This window comes from Alnus glutinosa, chromosome 3, assembly GCF_958979055.1.
Source record: "Alnus glutinosa chromosome 3, dhAlnGlut1.1, whole genome shotgun sequence".
Taxonomy (NCBI): Eukaryota; Viridiplantae; Streptophyta; class Magnoliopsida; order Fagales; family Betulaceae; genus Alnus; species Alnus glutinosa.
Genome location: NC_084888.1, coordinates 7,162,244 through 7,179,329, shown reverse-complemented (window position 1 = coordinate 7,179,329; position 17,086 = coordinate 7,162,244). Strand labels below are relative to the sequence as shown.

The 17,086-nt window shown below is 34.5% G+C and overlaps 1 protein-coding gene across 1 annotated transcript; it reads left to right on the top strand.

The window, feature by feature from the left end:
* The first annotated feature begins 11,891 nt into the window (after window positions 1-11,891).
* LOC133864787 (exosome complex component RRP41 homolog) lies at window positions 11,892-16,439 on the top strand. The gene is made up of 13 exons (XM_062301199.1): window positions 11,892-12,084; window positions 12,549-12,715; window positions 12,816-12,862; window positions 12,949-13,009; window positions 13,120-13,158; window positions 13,237-13,304; window positions 13,859-13,937; window positions 14,021-14,057; window positions 14,495-14,611; window positions 14,706-14,791; window positions 15,677-15,766; window positions 15,938-16,001; window positions 16,084-16,439. Exons 2-12 carry the CDS (start codon window positions 12,662-12,664, stop codon window positions 15,983-15,985), a joined length of 726 nt encoding a protein of 241 aa, XP_062157183.1. The 5' UTR covers window positions 11,892-12,084; window positions 12,549-12,661; the 3' UTR covers window positions 15,986-16,001; window positions 16,084-16,439.
* Window positions 16,440-17,086: the final 647 nt, after the last annotated feature.

Below are 17,086 nucleotides of genomic sequence, written 5' to 3'. Positions count from 1 at the left end.
AGTGAACTGTTTAACTTGCCTTTGTGCCACGTTAAAGACAGGTGGTGTTTGTACCTATGTCCAAGAGGAGTTGAATGCTGCATGTTCGTCCACGTGGGACATGACCCACTTTGCCGTTATCCATTTAACTTGTCTTTTCACCAACGACAACGTCAGAAACGGACGCAAAAGCATGAAATTCAGGCCTTGTTTGGCTATCGGCGAAAAAAAAAAAAAAAACAAACAAGAGTAATGCTACACATTATCCTCTTGTTCTCCTTTTGTTCTCTCAAATTTGATGTGGCTCTTAAAATCACCATTGAATTTATGATAGATCATTATTGAATTTTGATCTAATGGTAATTTTAAGAGCCACATCAATTTTGGGAGGACAAAAGGTGGACAAGAGGATGATGTGTAGCATTACTCAAAAAACAATCGACATCAAAATATATATATATATATATATATATTTATATTTTTATCTTTTATATCATATTACTAATTTTTTATTATTATTTAAATAAAAAATTTAATACAATATAAAAATTTTACACTTTTTTATACAAATTATTTTTATTTTATATTACATCTATCACTTTTTACTGGTCTTGTTTGGCAAGAGAAAAAAAATTCAAAATATTCTAATTTTATATCACATCAATAATTTTTTATTACTATTTATATAAAAAAATTCACTACAATACAAATTTTTCTTATTTTTTTCATACAATTTTTTTTTTTTACTTTATATCACATCTATCACTTCTTATTACTACCTCCAATTCCCGCTCCCTTACCAAACAAGGCCACTAACTCAAAAATTCTTTATCTACTATTCTCTTTTGTTTCTTCACTTGCCAAACATACCCTCGAGCTGTGTTTTTTAGGATTTTTTTATTTTCTTAAAAAGTATTTTTTTATATGACATAAAAATCAAAATAGCTTTAAAAAATATTTTTATGTTTTATTTTTTTTGTCTTTTATTTTTTCTTCTCAAATAAAAAATATGAATAAAGAACACAAACACATAGCATTTATAAAACATAAATCAATTTTCAAATAAAAAATATATAAAAAAAAAATAAAACACTTTTAATCAAATGTATTGTTTTGTAAGTGAATATAGTTTTTATATTATTAGTTTAAATTTAAATTCTAAACTAACGTGTTGTTTGCATAAATGATACTTCCATATATGCATCCAATATTTATCTATGCGTTAACACTATACAGAATTTAATTGATTATCTGTGTGTGTAGAATTTTTCTTGTTATTTTGTTTTTTTAAAAAAAAAAAAAATGAAAAATGAAAAACATAAAGCAGAATATATTTGTCATACCGGCATGGGTTGAATATGCAGAAACAAGTTGCTCCAATAGGGTAAGAGAGCAAATGCCGAAGCAATACGATCCGTTCTCTCTCATCATTTTTCTCTAAAAACCTCACAATCACAGCTCTTTTGGGTGGAGGGAAGCTGCTTCCCTCCCCCTCTTCTCTCTTCTCTCCCTCTTATCCGTTACTAGTTTTTTTTCGCCTTTTATGAGCTGATACCCGTTTGCTCCATCTTTCTCCACCGAGTTTTTGGTGATTTTTGGTTTGGTTGTTGATTGGGTCTCTTTGGATCTATATCTATGATCTTTCGTCAATTATTGTCAGACACGCGCTTCTTCAGTGGGATCACTGTCTTCTTCCATATCCACTGATGGCTGCCTCAGCCGACATCCACGTACCAGCACATGGCCTGCACGCGTCAGAGAGTTTATCTCCCTTTTCGGCGAGTGATGACCACGTTTTTCTTTCCATCCCTACCCCCAGCATGATTTTAAGTGGTTTACGGTGATTTCTTGTGATTTTTGCTAGAGGGAGGCTTTCCTTTGGTGGCGCGTGATTTCCACGCGCTGGTGGCTCCCACTTCCCTCCATCATTCGATTTTCTGTTTTTTTTTACCTGCCTTTTTTTTTTTTTTTTTTTTTTCTTTTTTTTTATGTTATTTGAGTTTTTGTTTCTCTTTATAAGAATCTACTGAATTTGTGTTGGTTATTCTCTTTACTGTAGTCTTATTTCTGGACTTTAACAGCGTTGTTACTGTTCTAGCCATCTTTTGGAGGTTATTGTAGGTCTCAAGTGGGGGTGCAGTTGGGTTTGTCATAATCTGTTTTCCTTTCACTTTTTTAACCACCTTGAGCTGCCCTTTGAAATGACCGGGTTATTTATTTGTCCAATTTCCTACTTTTTTATTCATATCTATGCGCTGTTTTAGTTTGGTTTGAGTCTAATGTTAGGGAGCTCACCCATTTTTCATTATTTGGATTAACCACTTTCTCTTCCATTCGGATTAGAAGTGGGATGGATTCTCTCTTGTAACCATTTTCCTTATTCAATTAAAAAAACAACGTTGCTCGAATAGAATTGAACTCTTTTGGACGGTTGATTACTCAAATTAGCACTTTTTAGGTAAGGCAGGCCTTTGGTTGATCCAGGTTGTTTAGAACTCGATTCTGCTAATTAAGAAAATCAACATTTTCTTCTTACATTGTGGGAGGCCACTCCTTAAGTTGTGTTTTTGGTGTACTATTGGATTCGATCTGCAGCCAATTAAGTGCTAATCACTATTAGTTATGTAATGTCAAGGGCCACGTAAATGAGATCCCTTAATTAGAAAACGCTGGCCGACTATTAATCCTTACACCCAAGTCAACAATGGGACTATATATAAATGGGTTCAAATTATAGAAAACAGCTAAGACAAAACTACTTCCCATGTATTTGTATGACCTTATTTTAAAGTATCCATTTAATGATTAGAAAACTCTTTCTATGTATGCGCAACAAACTTTAAATTGAATTCACTCGAAAACGGCTTATAAGGAGAGATTGTCCAATAGTTTATGGTTAAGATTACACTTAATCAATGTGAGACATTTGAGATTGTAACATTTCACCATGTTTTCGAATCTGATATTCACGGCAGCTCACTCTATTAATACTGATTCGATAGTAGTCATTTTTAATTCCTTTTGGCGGCTGAATAAACAGTTCAATTCCGGGACAACCCGCTTAACCCATGATGATCCGTATAAAGAAAATTATATATATTTTTTTCCTTTTACAAAACAAAACCTTAAAAGCTAAACTTGAAACTAAATTAAAGTAAGCGCCGCTTCATTCTTTTACTCTCCCTCTCCGTAAGAATCGTCGTGAAGAAGTTCATTAGCCATAACCAATCCCGCACGACCACAACAAAACTTGATTTTCAGTTGCTTTAGGTTAGGGCTCACTAAAAAGATGTCAAGGCTTTTTGGCTTGTGTAGTAGCGGAGGCACAGAATAATGAATTAAAGATAGATGGATGATATCCCTATTGGAAGAGAATTCTAAGATGTTTTTCCAAACAATCTATCATGGTTAACCCCATGCATATCGAGAAATTGAATTTTTTATTGATCTCATTATGGCCGAGGACAACACCTATTAATTTCTAATGCACCCTATAGGATGGCTCCAATTGAATTGAAATAACTTAAGAAACAGTTGCAAGAACTGTTAGATAATAGGCTTATATATATGGCTTAGCGTACCTCTTTGGGGAGCACCAGTGTTGCTTGTAAAGAAAAATAATGAGTGATTAAGGTTATGTATTGATTACATAGAGTTAAATTGGGTCACACAGAAGAATTCCTTGCATTAATGACTTACTTAATCAGTTATAGGGAGCACATGCATTTTCAAAGGATGACTTTCGTTCAAGATACCATTAGTTGAAAATTAAGAACAAGAATATTTCAAAGACGACTTTTATAACTATTTATGGGCATTTTGAGTTATTGGTTGTCATTTGGATTAACTAACAACCCCACTTCATTTATGGGTTTGATGATTTAGATGACATATTAAAGATTATAGATGCATTGGTTAACCTGCATAAATTTTGAAAGACAAATACTTGTAAAAGTATTATAAAAAGAAAAATATGTATTGGATGCCTATTGTCATTGTGGGTTTTAAGTGTTACAAATGTGGTATTAGAGCCTGGTTTCGATCTTAGGACCTTTGGGTTGTGGGCCTACCATGCTTTCGTTGAGCCAAGTTTATAATCATGGATACTTCTAGATAACTTATTTATGATTTAGAGAAATATTAAAGACTATAGATGTCTTGTAGGGCTATATAAACGATGGTGGTCCGTGATTATTGCCTCTAACTACTAATTGTACCACCTTTCGCACCGACCACCATAGGCGACTAGTAGTTTTTGGCAACCGTTGATTAGCGGTTATTTATGTCTAAATCTGCACCACAGCAACTGCCTGTCAGGTATTGGGCATTTTAAGCCTATTTTGGTGTTTTGAGACTTTTTTGAACCCTTTTTTTTTATTTTTTTTATTTTATGACATGTTTTAAACGGTTGTACGACTGTGTTAGAGCATAAGCAATAGATTCCCAATTTTGGTTCCCTTTCCTGTATTTAAGGAAAATTTCATGAAAATGATAAAAAAAAAAAAAAAAAAAAAAAAAAAAAAAAAAAAAACCTCCCACAGCTGGTGGTTTTGGGAATATACAATGATTCCCTAAATATACATGGGCACAGTACATTCCCTATGTATTATTTTAATATAAAAAAATATATTTAATTGATATAGGGAAGAGAGAAAATGAATAAAATAAGAGTAAAATAAATATTTAATTGATATAAAGAAATATAAGGGAATCTATTGTGAAGTGTTTTTTTATAAGGAAGCAAAAAGTAGTTTTGTTCCCCAAGAGCACTAGTAGCAGATTCCCAATCATTTTCCTTATATTTAGGGAACAAAGCTACTTTTTGTTTCCCTATAAAAAAAAACACCCCACAATAAATTTCATTACATTTCCCTATATCAATTAAATATTATTTTTTACTCTTATTTTATTATTTTTCTCTTTTTCCTACTTTTTCTCTCTTCCCTATATCAATTAAATATATATTTTTTATATTAAAATAATACATATGGAATGAATAGTAGACATGTATATATAGGAAATTACTATTCATTCCCAACCCCATCATCTAAATATAGGATATCTGCTGTGATAGGTTTTTTTTTTACGTTTTTCATGAAATTTTCCTTAAATATAAGGAAGGGAGCCAATATAGAGTGACTACTGCTAATGCTCTAAATATAGGAAAAATGGTTGGGAATTTATTACTAGTGCTCTTAGTGTTTTGATATGAAAACTTATACCAAAAGTCCAAAATGACCCTGTTCTGCTAAAGTAAAATATATATATATAAATAAAATGCTTCCGCCTACCCTACTACCACTAACTGCTCTGCCCTATGTAGTTAATTGAAAAAAGTCACAGGCAAACACATCACTTTAGGCAATTAGCGGTTATTAACTGCCAGTTTGTACAATCCTAAATTCTTAATGTCTTGTTAACCTGTGGAAATTTTTTAAATACAAGTAACTTGTGACAAGATAAAAGAATAAAAATATGCATTAGCTTCTATAGTGCGATTGAGGCGTGACACCACATGATTGGGCCTCCACTTCCACCTTGACTGTGGACGGCATTTTCTTTTTAATCTAAACCAAAATGTATTATTGTCATTGTAGGTTATGTGTATCGTAAGCCCCCCTTAATTCATTTTTCGTCTAATTTAATGATAAACCCTAATAGAGAAAGGTAAGTGAAAATGACTAATAGTGTAAAAGGCCAATTGTAACTCCTTCAAAGTTTACGAAAACATATTAAGATATTATCAAGATCACAATCTCAATATTTAAATAACCATAAGGGGTTAGTTTAAGTGTTAAGAGCTTTGGTCTTTATGGTAGTCTCATGAGGTATAAGGTTCGAATCCCTTAGGTGCAAACAATTCATTTGGGCCAACCAGCCTATAAAACTGCAATATTACCCGATTCATGTGGAGGGGGTGCTTTACATAGGTCATATGCTTACCTGATATAGGTGGATACAAAAAATGACCATGTCTTAAAGGAGTTCTTCGTTATTAAAAATATATATATATATATTTAAATATGCATTTATAGGAATTTGGCACGTTTATCGTAATGTGATTTTTCTTTTTATGTTTCGTTTGTTTCGGTGTTAAATATTTTTTGAAAAATATTTTTGGCATTTTTCGGTGTTTGGTGGGGTGAAAAATAATAATCAACTTGAAAATGATTTCCTTTTGAAGAAAAATGCTTAATAAATTTCGAAAAATAATTTAAGCTTTTTAATTTCGTAAATCAATTTTTCGGACACTAAAGGCATGCTTGGGTAACAATTTTTATTATTATTATTATATTTGATTATTTTTCAAAAACATGTTTGAGTTTGTTTTAAAATTAAAATTTTATTAAAATTTTGTTCAACTTTTTATAATTTTATCTTAAATTTTCAAAATCATCTAAACATAATTTTAAAAAACAAATTTATCTTGATATTCACAATTTTAAATATAATACAAAATAATAATGAAACATAATACAAAAAAATCAAACACCCAAACAAATCCCAAACTCACGCACTCGAACCTGACACTCTGGAGTCAGGACCGACTCTCTCGACTTCTCCTTCACATAGACTAGTCTCTCTCGTCTTCTCATTCACGCTCAAGACCAGTCTCTCTTGTCTTCTCCTTCACGCTCAACGCAGAACAGCTCCTCTCTCTCTCTCTCTCTTTGTTGGATTCGATTGAGGAAGATTTCTGAAATGGGTGTGTCCTCAGTTACAAGGATCGGTGATGGACATAGCTAGAGATTTGATGGGTCAGTTTGTGCGATTTTTATAGTTTTGATTTCAGCGAATAAGGTTCCTAGGCTATGGTGTTCTTTGATTTTTGGAATGCGAAGTTTGCTTTGGTCTGCCTCATATTTATGAATTTTTGTTTCATGTTGTTAAGGAATTTGCTTATCAGAGAATTTAGGGAAATTAACGTAGATTTTGTATTATGTAAATTTGTGTTGCTCTATTTCTGTGTATCTATAAATACATGCACTCAAAGTGTTTGTCAAAATGTCAAGACAAGACCTTTTATGGGTTCTGCGCAAAACACACACACTCTTTCTATAGAGTAAAACTAGACTTGTTTGGTTTGGGATAGACTTGGAGTAGTAGCGGCGGAGGAACAGCAATGGGAGGCGCTGCTGTTCTAATGCGGTGTTGTAATGAAGAGTGTAATTTTACATACCGTCAAAGGGTTCTTGAGGTTTCATCGTTGTCTCTTGCTCTTTTCATGCCTCCTTGAGGTTTCCTTTGAGATTTATTCATTCAATAGGTTCTCCAAAATCCTTGCAAGAGCATTTTTGGTAAAGAATGCTAAGCTTAAAAAGTTTTGATTGGACAACTTCTGAAAAAATCATGGAGCTTAGAATTTGCTTATCATTGATATGCAGTAAGATAATAATTAGGGAAAAGTACATATAACCCCCTCAAACTACCACTCAATTGTCAATGTACCCCCCAAACTACCAATTGTGTTAATGTCTCCCCTTAAACTACTAAAAAATGTCAATATTCCCCCTAAGAATAACAAAAAGACAAAAATGACCTTAATTTTTTTTTGAATAAGACAAAAATATCCTCATAAATTTAAAAAATTAAAACTGTAGCTAAAAAATTAAAACATTAAAAATTAAAAACTAAAAATTAAAATTAAAAAAAAAAAAGCAACGAAAAAGAAAAACCAATTTTTATTAAATTAAAAAACGAAAAAGAACAATTTAAAAAAAAAAAAAAAACAAAAAGGGAAAAGTACACATAACCCCCTCAAACTACCACCTCATTGTCAATGTACCCCCCAAACTATCAATTGTGTTAATATCTCCCCCTAAACTATCAAAAAATGTCAATGTCCCCCTAATGACAAAAATGCCATTTATAAAATTATTAAAATAAAATAAAACTAAAAAAATAAAAAATAAAAAAAATTTCTTCCAAAAAATAATAAAAAATTTAAAACTGTTTTTTATTTTTTATTTTAAAAAAATAATAATTTTCAGTTTTTTTTTCTTTTTTTTTTTAAAAAAAAATTGTTCTTTTTCGTTTTTTTTTTATTTTAATAAAAACTGGTTTTTTTTTTAATTTGTTTTATTTTTTACAAAAATAAATAAATTTCTGTTATTTTTTGTTTTTTGTTTTTTTTTTCTTTTAAAAAAAAATTGTTCTTTTTCGTTTTTTAATTTAATAAAAATTGGTTTTTCTTTTTCTTTTTTTCATTTGTTTTATTTTTTCTTTTTTTAAAAAATAAATTTCAGTTATTTTTTGTTTGCTTTTTTTTAAAAAAAAAAAAAATTATTCCTTTTTCGTTGCTTTTTTTTTTAATTTTAATTTTTAGTTTTTAATTTTTAGTTTTTTTAATTTTTTAGCTGTAGTTTTAATTTTTTGAATTTATGAGGACATTTTTGTCTTATTCAAAAAAAATTAAGGTCATTTTTGTCTTTTTGTTGTTCTTAGGAGGGACATTGACATTTTTTGGTAGTTTAAGGGGGGACATTGACACAATTGGTAGTTTGGGGGGTACATTGACAATTGAGTGGTAGTTTGAGGGGGTTATATGTACTTTTCCCAAACAAAAAATAACAGAAATTTATTTATTTTTGTAAAAAATAAAACAAATTAAAAAAAAAAACCAGTTTTTATTAAAATAAAAAAAACGAAAAAAGAACAATTTTTTTAAAAAAAAAAAAAAGAAAAAAAAACGAAAAAAAAAACTGAAAATTATTATTTTTTTAAAATAAAAAATAAAAAACAGTTTTAAATTTTTTATTATTTTTTGGAAGAAATTTTTGTTATTTTATATTTTTTTAGTTTTATTTTATTTTAATAATTTTATAAAGGGCATTTTTGTCATTAGGGGGACATTGACATTTTTTGATAGTTTAGGAGGGGATATTGACACAATTGGTAGTTTGGGGGGTACATTGACAATGAGGTGGTAATTTGAGGGGGTTATGTGTACTTTTCCCTAATAATTAACTTGATTATAATAACATATATGATTGAACTTGGATGGCCGTAGTACGTTGGCCAAAACTTTGCAATATTTATGATTGAACTTTTATCTGTAATTTAAATGTATTGTTGAATGTTATTTACAGCTCTCTCAAATTAAAAAATGATTTTTGTTAGTCAATGTATATATCTTAGTTAAACATAATTTTTTAGTTATTTTTTTTAAAAATTATTTTACATTAATATTTTTATGTTGTAAATAAAAATTGATTTTTATAAGTTAATATGATTGAATGGATATAAAAAATATTTGTGATTTTCCGTACGTGTCAAACACTAGAAAATATTGTTTGTTTTCAGCGGAAAATATTTTCATGAAAAATAATTTATTTGAAAATATTTTTCGACGGAAAACATTTTACGCCGAAACAAATGGAGCCTATTAGTTTGTACTGTATAGCTTTTATATATGTTTTTACCTACTCTTTTTTTTTTTAAAAAAAAAAAACCTGAATGTTCAAACTAATGTAATCCACTTTTTTTGGTCTGCCAAGCGGCCCAAGCCTGCTATAGGGCCTTTCTATTTCTTTCGATAGCAACGGCGCCGTTTCAAGCACAGGGAGCGAGACCGTCATCTCGTTTTGAGAATGAGAATAACTTCAATTCGGCTATGGCAGAAAGTAAGCTTTGTTTGCCCACCAATAAAAAATTGACACGTAAGCATGGAGCAAGAAAATCACATACAAGCAAAACACTCGAATTTTTTTATCTCTTTGCAGTGAAATGAAGAGAAGAGATCGAGGGAGAGAGATGAGAGATGAAAACCCAGCCCCAACCACCGACCCTCGACCCAGACAACCAAACCAGCGTAGCCCATGGAAGCCGCGCCACCACATGGCCGACCCGAGTTCGACCTTGACCACGTTGTCGTTCACCATTTTCGGTTGAACCAGAATGTCGAGAGCACCAAATCACCAGACCAAATGTGATCATCGACCAGATCTGATCACCAAAAACCACTAGAGGGGCGAGAGGGGAGAACGGCCAGCAAAAGGGAGAGATCCCGGGAGAGGAGAATGCTCTCGAATCTGTGGCCGGATCTCTGTCGACGGTGTCGAGAGGTCGTGGGGAAGAGGATCTGGAGGCTCGCTTGTGGTTGCCGGATCTCTGTGACCGGATCGCTGTGGCTGGAGGACCGGTTGTCCGGCGACGGGGAAGAGGCAGTCGGCTGATGGTTGGGTTGAGGAGCTTCAGTTTTTTTTTTTTTCATATATATTTTTTTTTCAGTCCAGGCGGACGTGTGGTGATTTGGGGCGGATTAGGGGTGGACCGGCGGATGGGTGGACCTGCAGTGGTTTTTTTTTGTTTTGGAATGGTGGTACTCTGAAGTTGTGAGAGGATTGTCTACTTCACCAAAATTTCAATTTTTTTTACATTTTTTTGTTTTAAGCTGATGTGTCAAGTGATTATTGGTGGACATAAACCCTCTCTTTTCTACCACTACAGTATAGAAGGGGCTCTTTTTGAGAATAACTTTTATTCGGTGGTGGGCCGGTGGCAAAAACCAAGGCCTTTCTGCCCACCAATAAAAAGTTGACCTATCAACATGGAATAAAAAAAATACAAAAAAGGTAAATGTTGGCCATTTCTTAAAAAAGATCTAAGGTTATGCATTGGCGACGTCATTTAAAAGCTATTTCACGGCAACCAGAAGAAAACGTTCAACATTATCTTCAAAAATCTCAACCTCTTAGTTACAAAACATAAATTCCTCTTCCATCTCCTTGTCTGCTACAGAATCTAGGTTGGGTTCATGGGCGTTTGAAACTAAAACGCCGGCGATCCGAGTTTTTGTGGGGTGGAATATGAATTCTTGGCGTTCGACGATAACGTTGAAAGAGGAACTTTTGCTCCAAATTCCGAGTCTACTTGGATCGTCGCCGAGTTGGGTCTTGGATCACTCGGTCTCGCTCTCTCTGTCTTGAAGCACGACAAAAAAGCACCAAAAACCCCACAACGCCAAAATCCCTTTCTCTCTGTTCTGTTACTCTAACAGAGAGAACAAAAAAACCAGACACCAAAAGCAAAAAATCATTCTATGAAATACTAAATATAATGGTCCGTTTGGATTTACGATTTCAAAAAGTACGATTTTAAAATGTGCGATTTGAAAAAAGTAATTTTTAAAAACGTAGTTAAGCATTTGGTAAAATTGCAATTTAATATTTAAAATAGCAAATTAACCTTTAAAATTATGCGTTTTAAAAAAAAAATATCATCTTATCTACGATTTGAAAAAGTAGATTTTCTGCGATTTTAAATCGCAATTTTTAAAAACGCAGTTCTCAAATAATTTATGTTCTGCAATTTAGTTTAAAATTGTACTTATTATTAACGAAATCACAATTTCAAACGCCCCCTAAGCATCAACCAAAACCCCAAAACAGACTCAGAGGATTATAAATGTATGGCCAAGATTTTCCCCCATAAAAGAGACAAAGATCGGTTAGAGTATCTTGTGGTTTGCTTTTCTTTTTCCTACCATTTCTCGGAAACCAAACAGAAAGTTGCAGCTTGACTAGAACAACCTATGAACCACAACCCAGATTCTCTAGCAGAGATGGAGATGGGAGAAAATTGTAGCAATCGAGAAATAAATCAAGAATCTCGTGCTTGTTTGCTTTTCTTATTCCTACAATTTCTCGGAAACCAAACAGAAAATTGCAGCTTGACTAGAACAACCCATGAACCCAATCCAGATTCTGTAGCAGACATGGAGATGGAAGAGGAATTTAGGTTTGGATGGAAGAGGAGGAGATTTTTATTTTTTATTTTTTATTTTTTTTTAAGTAAGAGGAGGGGATGTTTGAAGATAACGTCGAACGTTTTCTTCTGGATGCCGTGAATAGCTTTTAAATGACGTGTCAAATCTATAACCTTAGATCTTTTTTAAGAAATCTGGACCATCAACCGGCTCCTCTCCATTTCAAACGAAATGGAGAGGATCCGATTCCCCTTCTTTCACCCTAAACAAAAACCAAAAATCCTCCCAGCCACAGAGCCACTGCCCCACGCGGCCACACCGGACACCCGAGATCGGCAACTCCGCGCCGGACACTCGAGATCGGCAACTCCACGGACGACGAGACGGAGCCGAACAAGGTGGGTAGTCCCGTCCGTTCTTCTTGGACCCAAAGTTGGCCGGGGGTGGCCGCGCGGCTACCCCCGGTCCATGGGGCGGCCGCGCGGCCATCCCCGGAGTCTGGGGGTGGCCTTGGGGCCAACCCTTCTGTCCGGGCGTCACTCACTGTCGGCCGGGCTGTCACTCACCGTCGGCCCAGGTCGACTCCGACTCCGCCGACCGGCCCATTGGTGGCGACTCCGGTTGCGGTGGCGGGTTGGGTTGGGTAGGCGGTGATGGAGAATGGGGATGGGTTTCAGCGGGTTGGGTGTATGAATTTGGTGTGATCGGGTGTTTTCACCCTATGGTGCTTTGGTGTACTAAACTGACGTGTTGAGTGTTTATTGGTGGGCAAAAAACTCTTGTTTCTGCCATGACCATATAGAAGGGCTCTCTCTCGTTTTTGTTTTTGGGTCGGTAAAGGGTTTTGAAATTTGGCGTGCAGAGTGTTCCCATCCAGCTGCACCGAAACGGCGCCGTGAGGCATAATCAGTGTCGCTGTCATTCATTGTTGCGTCTCTCACTCATAGCACACGCCATAGACAGATTTTTGCAGATATGGAGTACGTGAGCCCTGAAGGCCTTCGCTTAGATGGTCGCCGTCCCATGGAAGTATATATCAAACTACATTCGTTTCTCTAGCTTGGTCTCTTTGTTTACTTGTTCTCTTATGATCTGCTTTATCTGTTTTTTATTTTCTAATTTATTTTAGATGAGGCAAATTCGAGCAGAGATTGGTGCCGTGGCCAAAGCTGACGGGTACTAACCATTTATATGAGTAATTCTTCAAATTAATTTTAATTTGGGATGTTTTTAATTAAATTTACTCTGCCTTTCAATTTCAGTTCTGCTGTGTTTGAGATGGGTAACACTAAAGTCATCGCTGCAGTATATGGCCCTAGAGAGGTACCCTTTAACATTGAGTCTTTGTTTGAGATGTTTAGTTTGCAAGATAAGTACTTTTTCAAGTTATTGCAATGAAACTTTGATTACTAATGATATATGCTCACTTGCAGGTCCAAAATAGGAGTCAACAAATGAGTGACAAGGCCCTGGTAACACCCTTTTTGTTATTTTCCCTTCTTTAACTAGTTCTAAATGCATTCATGATTTTTGTCTTTGTTTGTTTTCAGGTGCGATGCGAGTATAGCATGGCTAATTTTAGTACTGGGGATCGCATGAGAAAACCAAAGGGTGACAGGTAATTCTCTTTCTCTTTGGTTCATTCTAAAATTATTGGTCACCTAATTTCCGTACATTGCCATGAGTTAATCCGTAGTCTTTCCCATGAAGAAAGCCACATGATTGCATGTATAATCGTCTTAATAGAATAATAGTGCTGTATGATAGCTTTTTAAATGCTTTGAAAAAGTGTCCTTGGAAATTTTTTGCAATTTAGATATAGAGGGTTGTAAAATCTGTATCCTTAGGGAACTGAATTTGTCTGGCTAAAAACAGGCTGGGATAATTTTTGAATGACTAGGTGTGTTCTCTGATGGTAATTGATGAACCAAAACCATGCCAAAGTGTCTTTCATGGTGGACATAATTTTGAATTAGTTATGACTTCATTGACTTGTCTCTGGAAGTGATGTAGTAGGTTTAGTATAAAAGAAGAGAAATACCTCCTTTTGGCTTCACTTGCAAATTAAAGCTTTTGGTGAAGTGTGTGTGTTTTCTTTTTTAATTTTTTTTTGTTTTTTCCTGCATGCGTGCTCTTTTGCTTTCTTATTGATGTAAGTTCTCTTGCACTCAGGCGATCTACAGAGATATCTCTAGTTATTCGCCAGACCATGGAAGCTTGCATATTGACACATTTGATGCCTCGGTCTCAGGTTCTATTACAGCATCTTGGGAACTTTTCCCACGTGTGGTATTGCTAGTTTCTATTCTGAAGGTTTGTTTACTTATCTTGCAGATAGATATTTTTGTCCAAGTACTCCAAGCGGATGGAGGTAAGTTGAGACTCGACTGAATATGTGCACTTATTATTCTTGGATGGTAATCTGGTCATTTCAATTTTGTGTGCATGTGGGTTTTTTTTTTTTTTTTTTGCTTTTTAGGCAACAAGGGTTTCTAGGCAATCTACTATGTAATATAATAGATGGAGAATTCAGCACAGTTTATTGTTTTGAGATACATGCTAGTATGTTTTTCTTGCCATTATGAAGCTGTGTTTGGTTAAGTTTTGTGCTACCCAATGTACCCATAGAGTTGTGGACCTGCAGACATTAATTGTTCATTGAAAGGAAAAATATAAGGACGCCCAGTAAAGCATATGTAAAAGTTGAAGAGCTTCTGAACAGGATACTAGTTGAATATATAATCAAGTGGAACTAAAATGTCATGTTGAATTCTATTCGTGAATCAGTTTTTTTTTTTTTTTTTGCAGGAACTAGATCTGCATGTATCAATGCTGCAACTTTAGCCCTTGCAGATGCTGGGATCCCATTGCGTGATCTTGTTACTTCATGTAGTTCTGGGTACCTTAATACCACTCCTCTGCTTGGTAAATTGCATGCCTTTTGTTTTTCCCTTGCTTTCTTGGTACATCTAAAGTTTTTGCTTTCCAAATGAATTCTTATTTGGAGAAGTGTGAACAGATTTGAACTATGTAGAAGATAGTGCTGGAGGTCCTGATGTCACTGTTGGGTTTCTCCCTAAGTTGGACAAAGTGACCCTTCTTCAGGTTATATCTGAAACTTTGTTCTCATTTATTCTTCTCTCTACCTCTTATAGGTTTAGAATTCTTTCACGGTTGACATCTTGGGCTCATTCAGTGCTTTTGTGATTTTAAAAATTTCTAAATTTGGATTTCAGAACAGCCCAGAGCCTTAGATATAAAGAAATTAAGCTCTACTTTAAATATTTGCCTGAAACTTCTATCCCTACCCCTGCCCAACAATTGCTGAACTACTTTTGGCCTAGGTTCATGCAAGATCCTTCTCCCAAGGCTGGTTGGCCTTAGAGATTTTGAATGTTTACAGTTGGTTGCAATATATCTTGATGGATTATACTCTTATCCACATGGTCAACCTGAGTGTTGGGGATTAGACTTAGAGCCTGATTGGGATTGTGTTGGGAAATAGAGCTTTTGTCTATAGAAAAAGACTAAAAGAGCTTTTTAGAAAGAAAAAAATCTCATTTTCAAGCTTCCCTTTGAATGTAGTTTTAGGATTTTTAGAGCAATAAAGTACTTTTTAAGTTTTTTTTACCAAACCAACATTTTTTTTTGCATGAAAAGCTTTTTAAGTATTAAAAGCACTTTTAAGCTCTTCAATGCAATCCCAAACAAACACTTAATGGTTTTGGGTTTTCTGATTAATTGTATTATTGATGTATCTGATACTGTAATTTGCAGTAATTTTGAAGCACAAAACTTGTTACCTTTACGGTTTTTGAATTTTTTGCAATTTTTGCGATGTATAAGGCTAAATGGTTCAATTTATATTTGCATTCTATGCACCTCTATTACTTTGCCATTAAGGTTTTTCCTTGTTGATTTAGTAGCACCACCCAATCAAGGCCAAAGATTTCTTTTTGGACCACTCATTTGTTATGTGTTCTGAAGCAGATGGATTCTAAGTTACCAATAGACATTTTTGAAAACGTCATGCAACTTGCAATTGAAGGCTGCAAAGCAGTGGCAAATTACATTCGAGAAGTAAGAGCATTTTTCTTTTAGCCAATGAAAATGTTGCCTTCTTAGAACTTGTTTAGTTGCCTCTGTATATGAACAATGTGCAATGACATCTACTCAGAGGTATTGCTTCATTCGTTCTCTTAGTACGGTCATGAGGGATTTATTGGGATTTTCTATTGGTTGGTTTGGCAGATATTGCTAGAGAATACCAAGCAACTAGAGTATCGTCGGGGCCTATAGTTTGTTTATAAACATGGTAAGAAACTCAAAAAATCATTCGTTGATTGTCATTGGAACTAGACATATATGTCTTGCAGGTCCTAAATTTCAAACTGCAGGTATCTCCTCTTTGACGTTGGTCTTTGGAAACTACAGCTTGGCCTGATCATCGTTAGACTTCCATTGCTTCAGTGTGGATTTGGGAATCCCCATCTACAATCAAAAGCAACCATATACGTGTTTCAACACTTCATGGTTCCCTGCTTGTCGTGGGGAATGTGGGAGAGCATGTCTGCCTAATTTTTGGTCTTTAGCTCTTGGAAATCCTGTGTTTTTTCTTTGGTTTTTTTAGCCATACCTCGAGCTTGTTAGTATTTAGACCATAAACTGAATTGTTGTCATAGAGAATCTTGATCTAAAGTGTTAACTTGTTATTATTGAACCATGATGGTATGTATGGAGTTTAATCTGTTTCTTTCTTTTGCTTTTTGGTAGGGGTGGGCAAATTATCCGCCTACCACCTTCCGATTGCTTACCGAACTGCCATCAGAGAATTTTGGTTCGGTAGTTAGTATAAAATTTTGTTCTGAAAGTCTGTTTAGTTAAAATTTTAACCGACTTATCAAACCGAACCGTATTTTAACCAACCGATTAATCTAACCAACATAAAAAGAAAAAACACGTTTTAGTAAGAACAAATTTTTTTATTTTAAAAAAATCAAAACGTCGTCGTTTCATTATCTATGTTAACCTACCTAACTGACCGTCTACCGACTGACTTAATCGATCTTTTTTAAAATATAGTTTTTTGAAATCAAGTCGGTGAAGTAATTGACTTAACGGACTGAATTAACCGATTTAACTGCATATCGAATCGATATTTGCTCGTACTTTTTGGTTGGGGAAGGAAAGTATCAACACCCGCCCATGCCGATAGGGGTGTAAATCCGGATTGGGTATAACCGGCCGGGAAACCGGATCCAGGCATTAACCGGCTCCGGAAAACCTGGTTGCAACCCGGGTACCCAGCTTCGGGAAACCGGGTACCCCGGAGCTGGGTATTTATTTACAAAAACCCCGGGTATACCCGGGTACCTAGATCCGGGTAGCTTCAGCAATTAA